Source organism: Dryas octopetala, chromosome 6 (assembly GCF_963921425.1).
Source record: "Dryas octopetala chromosome 6, drDryOcto1.1, whole genome shotgun sequence".
Classification (NCBI taxonomy): Eukaryota; Viridiplantae; Streptophyta; class Magnoliopsida; order Rosales; family Rosaceae; genus Dryas; species Dryas octopetala.
The window spans coordinates 15,872,670-15,882,411 of NC_141371.1; the positions used below are offsets into that span (position 1 = coordinate 15,872,670).

Genomic DNA, 9,742 nt, shown 5'->3' on the forward strand with positions numbered 1-9,742 from the left:
ATATATATATATACAAGGATGCTCTAAAACTAACTGGTTAATAAGTTAATACAAAGCTAACCACCCTGTTAGGCCCACCACACAATGTAATCTCAAAATTCGAACCATCTTATTTTTAGTACATATTTTAAAGATCATCCTTGTAAAAAATCTCCAAAATCGGAAGTTATTTAGTCATTTGATTATAACAATAACTATTTATATGCTTTTATCGAAAACACTAATCGTCTATTTATTTGATCTCAATTAGATGACTAAATGATTTCCAATTTAGTTGATTTTTTGCAATGATGATCTTTGAAGTATGACCTAAATAATTGACGGTTCGGATTATGAGATTAGTTATATGGTAGTCCCAAAGTATGGTTAGTTTCGTATTAACTTGCTAACTAGTTAGTTTTAGAGCACTCTTCTATATATATATATATATATATACATGAAGCTTCAGTTACGGGATCCCGCATACCAGCCTATTTGCGGGACTTGCTTGCTGGCTGTTGGATCTCTTCTAATGAGATCCAACAGTAGATATTTTAACATTCTCTCTAACCCCGCATAACCCACTTAACCCATCCCCCAACCCGTGTAAGTCTAGCTACAGAGAAAACCCACACCTGAAGAAGAACAGAGGCGCTAAACCTGAAGAAGAAGAGATCCATTAACGCAACAGTCGAACCCCCTTAACCCACCCCCCAACTCATGTAATAGAACAGCCTAGCTACAGAGAAAATGCGAATTGAAACTTGAGGCGCTGAACAGACGAACAAGAGATCCATTAACGCAAAACCCACCCGTCGAGAGAGGAAGCTCGCGACAGGGAAGGCAGGCCAGGCTCGTGACGGGGAAGGGAAGCTGACGACGGGACATGGAGGTCAGGCTGACGACGGGGAAGGGAGGCCAGGCTCGCGACGGGGAAGGGAGGCTCGCGACGAGTTTGAGGTATGTTCTTCTTGGTTTTTTGATTTGTATGATGAGATTTTCTTGAAATATTTAGGATATGGTTTCAAACTGATTTGGGAGTTAGGGTTGGGGATTTGTGAATTTCGAAAAATCAAGATATTTGGGGTTTTTGTGTTTTTTCTTTGTAATTCCATTTTGGTTAGTCTTGTACAGTTTATGCTTGGTATTGAAAGAGTTGTTGCATTGTTGGTTGCTGCATTGTTGGTTAGTCCTGTACAATTTTGGTTAGTCTTGTTGGTTGCTGAATTGTCTTGTACAATTCTATAATGTTTCTAAATTATATGAATCTGAAATCATGAACACATGTACAATTTATGCTTGGTATTGAAAGAGTTGCTGCATTGTTGGTTAGTCCTGTACAATTTTGGTTAGTCTTGTTGGTTGCTGAATTGTCTTGTACAATTCTATAATGTTTCTAAATTATATGAATCTGAAATCATGAACACTAGATGGATTGGATAGCTCCATGTATTCAATTTATTTGGGCTTTTATTCTTAGAATTTGGGGTTTTCAAAATGCAGGTGCAGTGATGGCAGAAGCTAATGAGATGGTAGTTGTAGAAGCTAATGAGATGGTAATGGTAGAAGCTAATGAGATGGTAGCTCCATTGGAAAGTGAGTCAGAAGGAAATTCATTTATGTGTAATGCCAATGATGAAGAAAACAATGAGTTGAAGCCATTCAAAGGTCAACAATTTCAGACAGTTGAAGAAGCTGAACACTATTACACTAGATATGCACAGAATGTTGGATTTGACATTCGAAGTCACTCAACTAAGAAGGGTAAGGATAATGAGATCACAAGGAAGGAGTTTGTGTGCAATAAAGAGGGAGAAGGCCCAAAAGAATTGAAAGGTACCGAAAAAAGGCGTCGTGGAGTAGGAAGAGAAAGTTGTAAAGCGAGATTGATAATTGTGAAGTCGAAAGTAGGTGGATTTGTAGTCACCATCTTTGATGAGGCTCACACCCATGCCTTGGTAAGCCCACGAAGACGCCACTTGATGAAGTCTCGTCGTCGATTTTCAAGTGCTCAAAAATCATTAAGTGAACAACTAAGCATGGTGAACATACCCCCTCATCGACAATTTGACATTTTTGGAGTGCAATCAGGAGGAATTGAAAACATTGGTTGTACAATGCAAGATATGTACAACTATCGCAGAGATAAACGTGCTGAGTTGAAGGGGCATGATGGAAACATGTTACGGGACCATTTTCTGTTGGAACAAGAGAGAAATTCTGGATTCACTTACAAGATCAAAGCAGATGACAAACAGAAGATAACTCATTGTTTTTTGTCAGATGCAAATTCTAGGAAAGCATATGGTTTCTATGGTGATGTGGTTATCTTCGACACTACCTACAACACTAATCGGTATGAGATGATATTCGCACCAATGATGGGGGTAAACAATCATGGCCAGACAATCATTTTATCTGGGGCATTCTTGAGTGATGAGACTACAAACTCATTCAATTGGTTATTCAGAGAATTCTTGAAAGTTATGCCAGGTCATGCTCCTAAGATGATTATTACTGATCAAGATCCAGCAATGACAAAAGCAATTGGAGAAACTCTCCCCAACACATTTCACAGATATTGTAGCTGGCATATTCTAAATAAATTCTCTGAGAAACTTGACACGGTCAAATATACTGATTACTGGGATGACTTCAAACGTTGTGTTTGGACATCAGAGAGTAGAGATGAGTTTGACTCAAGGTGGAAGGATATTCTTGAAAAAAGTGGGTTAAAAGAAAATAAGTGGCTGCAATCACTATATGAAATTAGATTTAAATGGGTGCCAGCCTATGTAAACCATGTTTTCGGAGCTGACATGTCTAGTAGTCAACGAGCAGAAAGTGGGCACTCATTCTTCAAGGGATATGTGGCCAAGACCAATTCTTTGGTGGACTTCATGATTCAATTCAATAGGGGACTTTTACGACAGCGTCAAAATGAGGTTATGGCAGATCACACTGATATCACTGAGAAGCCTAGACTTAAGTGCCCTATTAAGATGGAAAAGCAAATGGCTGACATTTACACGCGCAAATATTTTTATAAGTTTCAAGATGAGTTGTGGGAGAGTTACAACTATAACACAGAGCTTATCAGAGAGAGTGTCACTAATTGCATTTATAAAAGTTACATGGATGATCATAGTGGGAGAGTTCGGGAGATTATGTATGACAAGTCTCTGGACTTTGCATCATGTAGCTGTCAGATGTTCGACTGTGCAGGAATTCCATGCAGCCATATTTTATCATTTTTACATAAGGTACGTCAACTCCATATCTTGCCGGATCAATACATTTTGAGGAGATGGACTAGATCTGCTAAAGATGATGTTGTGGTGGACAACTCTGGTGTGGAGATAAATATTGACAAATCATTGCTTGAAAAACGTAGTACTTTATTCCACCGATACTCATATGTGATTGATAAGGCCATATTAAATGATGAGGCAAGACAAATATTTTGTGAGGCCATGGATTTTGTTAGTGACCAGATTGAGGCCATCTTAAACATTGGTAGTACTGGCTCTTGTGTTGGAGTTTCTAATAGACCGAGTGTTACTTGTGATGCTAGTTATAATGAGCCAGATCCAGTTAAGTTTAAAGGGAGTGGAAAAAGACTTAAGAAAGGAAAAGAAAAGTCGAAAGGAAAGCGACGTGAAAATGGTAGGCGCTGTAATGGTTGTGGGAAAACTGGAGTGTCTCATGACAAAAGAAATTGTCCACTGCTATTAAATAGGTATGAAGTTGTACCTTTCTGCCACTAATTCTTCATTTGCTATTTTTGAGTTTTTTTGTTGTTGCTGCATTATTTGTCTAATTGTAGGTGATTGGTTTGATTAATTTGAGTTTTTTTATATTTTCTGGTAGGTCTTCTGATCCCCAAGAGCCTAATGACTCTCAAGTTGAGGCCTTGGATGATGATAGCTCTTCGTCAGAGGTAATATAGACTTTGTTAGTTGATTTGAGTTATTTTTTATTTCGTTGTAGGTCTTCAACGTACTGATATCAGGATGATGGGCTGCTGTTAGTAATGGTACTTGCTTTTTTTTTTTTTTTTTTTTATCAGGATGATGGGCTGCTGTGTTTTCCATAAGTGGCTGGTGTGTTTTCTTTTTTCTGCTATCCATTCAAGAGGGGTCACAGAGGGGTCAAAGAGGAGAAGAAGAACAAGAGTGGAAAAAAGACATTGGAAGAATTGAGGGAAGAACAGTTGAGAAGGGAGAAGCGAGAAAAGGAAAGGGAACGCACTTTACTTCTGAACAACAGCCGAAAACATGGAGCTGCTTTTAAGGCTAGAGGGTTTTCTAGGAGTGTTGTTTAACTAAGTAGCACTTTGAATTTTCTGATTCCAATTGTTCTTTGTAGTATGTATAATGAAATCTTTGGTGTTTAATGTTTTAAATGCTTGATGTATCCAATGTTGGTATGGCTGGTTGACTTGTTTCTATGATGATGTTACAATTACATTACGTACAGGGGATGATGTCCTGCTTCATTGCCCACAAGTGAGAAGGAACCATTTGTGAAAAATGTTCTGCAAAAGAAGGTAAGATGACAATCTAATAAGGACCTTAGCTAAGGACTTATTAGCTCTCTCCTATTAAGAGTCAGTCCAGCTAATTAATAATTGGTGTGTATTTTACAGAAAATTGCGATGAATGAGTTTTTGATGTCAAAAAGTCTACCTTTGCGACCTGGAGTTGAAGAGTGAGTTGTCTCATTCTGATTAAATAATAAATTATGCATCTTTATATGTTGAACTTTTGCAGTAATGGTCTGAAGGATCGACGCAGGAGCAGGAGTTGAGAGTGCATACATGGGGCTTTATGGCTTTTTTAAGAGAGGATATACTGGGATTAAGTGTTGTTTTGTGTGCTTGGACCTCAGCACAACTCTGTTTAAATTGGGGGACGCCCTCAGCCTCTACTCTCTGATTTGGTTAAGTTCCTTCCTTTCTTCATTTGAGCTAGTTTTATTTTACCTATGCACAATAGTTGTAGGCATAAGGATCTTAAAGGTAAAGTGGTAAACATCGTAACTTTGTTTAAGAGTGTTTCTGAGAATGCTGCTAAAAATCTATGCTTTTTTTTTTTTTTTTCTTTTTGTGTTGAGGTGTCGTCTGGTTCTGCTTCATTGGTTTTGTGCTTCTGCACTCACTTGGCCCCTGGGATTTCTCCACTACTGCCCTGCTCTGGGATCTTCAATTTTGAATGGTTGGGGGTCCCAGCCTGCTATCTGTAGAGCTTCTTCTATTTTCATTGAACTTCGTCGGTTGCGATGTGCCTCCCTCAAACTACTATAGTGGCATTTAGTTTATAACTTAAGAGGATTGAGGAGCTGCGTGTGCGCCAAATATTTCTTGCAGGTACTCATGTCTGTTCTGTTCTACAGAAGTTGGGTTCTTCAAAATTGCAAGAGTTAATTTAAATTTGGCTTCGGTTGGAACTCTTAATATAAATGAGTTCATCTTCGAGTGCATACAGGAAGGCCACTCCTGATTTGGATTCTTCCAACACTGTTTAATGGGGAGTGGTTGCTGTTTTCTAGTCTGAACTATCCCAACCCTTGAACCTTGGTCTTCAAGTGGATCAAAAGACACTCTAAATTATAAATGAGTTGTCTCATTCTTTTTATGTTATATTTTGTTTGGAAGAGGGACATCCTAGACGATCACTTACTTGGACACAACGCATAGCAGCTGCAATAGGCATAGCAAAGGGCATTCATTTTCTGAACACAGGGATCATGCCTGGTGTATATTCAAATAATATTAAAATTAGCAGTTATAACCTTCCTCTATTAGAAGAAAATATGGAGCAGGTAAGAAAAAAGTTGTAATTCATTGGGTTGTCAATTTGATTTTTTGAAGTAATCCTTTTGAATTGGTTTTCAGCCCTGCTCATCCTTGCAGGTTGGTCATGGAGTTTCTTCAGGTGGATAGCGACACTGCCTTTTATTTTGAAAACCAAGCTGCAGCAGATGATATGATTGCAGAGCAAGAAGAAAATCTGTTCAAAGAGCTGCAAGAAAATCTGCAGATGATATTTTTAGGCAAATAAATAATTTTTTTGCTTAAAAAAAGAGGAGAAAATCTTTGTTGTTAAATATGTGGTTTAGTTTAGATGGCTTGGTGACCATCTTTTGTCTATGTTTTCCTCTAATTGTATTGTACTTTATTTTTCTATCTTTATCTTTTGTCTATCTTTGTAGTCTGTATAATGAAATCTTTGGTGTTTAATGTTTTAAATGCTTGATGTATCCAATGTTGTTATGGCTGGTTGACTTGTTTCTATGATGATGTTACAATTACATTACATACAGGGATAATGTCCTGCAAGTGGCCAAACTGTTTTCCATTGTGCTTTGTATATGAATGCTTATGTTGTACTTGAAAGCTGTAAGATCAGATCCTATTTTTCTTGGTTAAACAAATCAATGAGACTATGTAGAGTTTCTTATTCATTAGAGTAACATTGTTCACTGCAGCAGTCCCTCACTTGGATATGGAAAACACAAAGATTGAGATTCTGGCTTCCAACACAAAGACAAAGAGCTTCATACCAATTAATGCAATAATCATTCTACCAAGAACATTGTCAAATTTTTAGAACACACATGGCCATCATTCATACATAACCATTACAAAAGTAAGGATTTGAATACCTCATTCCAAAGCAATAATACAACCAAGTTTGTTCTTGTTACAAAAGGAATAAACATTACAACAAAGTAAATTTAAACATAAAAAACATCAAAAGTAGTACAACAGTTTTCATGAGAAAGCCAAATCTAGCTTGGTTCCTCCTCTGGAGTTCTTCCTCAAGGGCTACATTTTTCCTTGAAATATGGGCTACCTGTGCAGATAATCGAATCACAGTCTCGTTCAAATTTCTCATTGTTCGAAGCTGTTGCTCAATTACATCAAATCTTACTGTTAATTCATGAACGTCATCAATTAAATTCTCAATAGCCCATATAAATTTCCCACAATTCATGCATGTCCAAAACAGACGGTTTGGATTCCTATCTGTTTTAGACATTTTCAACTCCAAAACACTGCCACACACACATTGTTGTTGTCTTGGCCTATGTTGAACTTCACTGCTACTGCTTCCGCTACGATTAGACATTGTGGATTTCACTGATTACCAGCTACCATTATGCACTTTTGTCCATGCTTATCATTCAATGAGAAGACCAAACTGAGGGAACTTTATGCAATGATATTTTAGAACTACTAAAATCTACACACACACAACAAAAAAAAAAATTGCAACCACAAGTTAGGTAGTGACAGAACCATTCATGAATATGCTAAAGACATCTGGAACATTAAACCTGTCGAAATACCATAGAATTAAGCATATTCTTGTCAGCAGACATGGTCATACTTCGTGGTTGTGATGATCCTCGGCTTTTGGTTGTATGTAAAAGCTAAATGCTGGGAAATGGGAATACAGGGTACCTTTTGGTTGCAAAGAAAAATAAAAAACCCCAAATCTATTGATTTTTCGAAATTCACAAATCCCCAACCCTAACTCCCAAATCAGTTTGAAACCATATCCTAAATATTTCAAGAAAATCTCATGGAGCCCAAATAAATTGAATACATGGAGCTATCCAATCCATCTAGTGTTCATGATTTCAGATTCATATAATTTAGAAACATTATAGAATTGTACAAGACAATTCAGCAACCAACAAGACTAACCAAAATTGTACAGGACTAACCAACAATGCAGCAACCAACAATGCAGCAACTCTTTCAATACCAAGCATAAATTGTACAAGACTAACCAAAATGGAATTACAAAGAAAAAACACAAAAACCCCAAATCTGTTGATTTTTCGAAATTCACAAATCCCCAACCCTAACTCCCAAATCAGTTTGAAACCATATCCTAAATATTTCAAGAAAATCTCATCATACAAATCAAAAAACCAAGAAGAACATACCTGAAACTCGTCGCGAGCCTCCCTTCCCCGTCGCGAGCCTGGCCTCCCTTCCCTGTCGCGAGCCTGACCTCCCTTCCCCGTCGTGAAAATCGAAAAATCAAGAGATTTGGGGAGGCGAATCCGAGTTGCTTCGGTCAAAGCGCAAATCGAAGAACAACCCACCACGTTTCTCCGTCGCGAGCCCTCCTGGCCGTCGCGAACAAAACACGATCTTCCCTTACCCGTCGCGTCCCCGCCCCCTTCCACTCGGCACCGTCGGATCACTAAGGCCGACTTTCGTCCCTGCTCGACGGTGGATCTGTTCTTCTTCAGGTTCAGCGCCTCTGTTCTTCTTCAGGTGTGGGTTTTCTCTGTAGCTAGACTTACACGGGTTGGGGGATGGGTTAAGTGGGTTATGCGGGGTTAGAGAGAATGTTAAAATATCCACTGTTGGATCTCATTAAAAGAGATCCAACGGCCAGCAAACAAGTCCCGCAAATAGGCTGGTATGCGGGATCCCGTAACTGAAGCTTCCTGTATATATATATATATATATATATATACAAGAATGCTCTAAAACTAACTAATTAGTAAGTTAATACAAAGTTAACTACCATGTTGGGCCCACCGCACAATGTAATCTCAAAATCCGAACTGTTTATTTTTTAGGCCCTACTGAAAGATTATCCCTGTAAAAAATCTCCAAAATCGGAAGTCATGTAGTCAATTGATTATAACAACAACTATTTATATGCTTTTATCGAAAACACTGATTGTCTATTTATTTTATCGCAATTAGATGACTAAATGATTTCCGATTTAGTTGATTTTTTGCAATAATGATCTTTGAAGTATGACCTAAATAATTGACGGTTCAGATTATGAAATTAGTTATGTGGTGGTCCCAAAAGTATGGTTAGCTTCGTATTAACTTGCTAACTAATTAGTTTTAAAGCACTTCTCTCTATATATATATATATATATATTTAAAAGAGTCATTTCCATAGAACTCTGTTTATCACTTAAAAGCCTAAAACATGAGAAATAATTTTGAATACAACAATTCTACACCCCAAAATAACCTTGAAATCGATCAATTTTGTTTATTGCTTAGAATTTCAGGTTTAGCTTCTGAATTAAACTCCATCCAAAACTAAGAGCTAAACCCAAAATCCCATCGTTTAATATTCTAAATTGATCACCCTACACTTTAAAGTTTAAAGTAGTCAACCGTCTTAGAGCATCCGCAGTGGTTATTCAATAGTTCAATTTTGTGAACTGTTTTGATAACTATTGAACTTAACTGCAGTTTTAATTGCAGCAGTTATTCAATAGTTCTGTTCAAAAATTTAAGATGAAAAATAAAGAAATATAACGTAGTTCATGAATCGACAAGAGAGAGGCTATAAATATATACTTTTTCACATAGTGGGCCAGTTTATTAAAATGAATTTCACTTTCGAATTCATATTTTTGATCTCTGAAATAAACTATTAATCTCCAATTTAAAATGAACTATACCACTCCAAGTCATTTTTTTACCTTTAGTTTAGTTTATTATAATAAAATTAAAATGAACCTCACCATTGCAGATGCCCTTAGGATCAAAATCAAAGGGCATTCAAACACCCTACAACTCCACAACTTCTCACTTTCAGCTCCGCAACACATCCATTTTGTTGTTTATAAATGTTGTTCTCAACCCCCTTTGATTATCTTCTATCCTTTACTAGCTAAAACCAAAGCGTAGATAAAACTTTTGCACCTATCAAACCCTTTGTACGTTAATTCCTCATTAACTATTTAGAACACAACACAAAGAAGA

General features: G+C 37.2%; 1 protein-coding gene across 1 annotated transcript; it reads left to right on the forward strand.

Moving 5' to 3' along the window:
* Positions 1-1,490: 1,490 nt before the first annotated feature.
* Positions 1,491-4,303, forward strand: LOC147282793 (protein FAR1-RELATED SEQUENCE 5-like). The gene is made up of 3 exons (XM_086248279.1): positions 1,491-3,718; positions 3,850-3,919; positions 4,115-4,303. Exons 1-3 carry the CDS (start codon positions 1,491-1,493, stop codon positions 4,301-4,303), a joined length of 2,487 nt encoding a protein of 828 aa, XP_086104405.1.
* The last annotated feature ends 5,439 nt before the right edge of the window (positions 4,304-9,742 follow it).

Bases quoted from the DNA above. Each gene is read 5' to 3' on its own strand.
- LOC147282793 (XM_086248279.1), top strand. From the start codon at position 1,491: ATGGCAGAAGCTAATGAGATGGTAGTTGTAGAAGCTAATGAGATGGTA. The intron at 3,719-3,849 runs GTATGAAGTTGT...ATTTTCTGGTAG, and splicing joins TGTCCACTGCTATTAAATAG to GTCTTCTGATCCCCAAGAGC. The intron at 3,920-4,114 runs GTAATATAGACT...TATCCATTCAAG, and splicing joins ATGATAGCTCTTCGTCAGAG to AGGGGTCACAGAGGGGTCAA.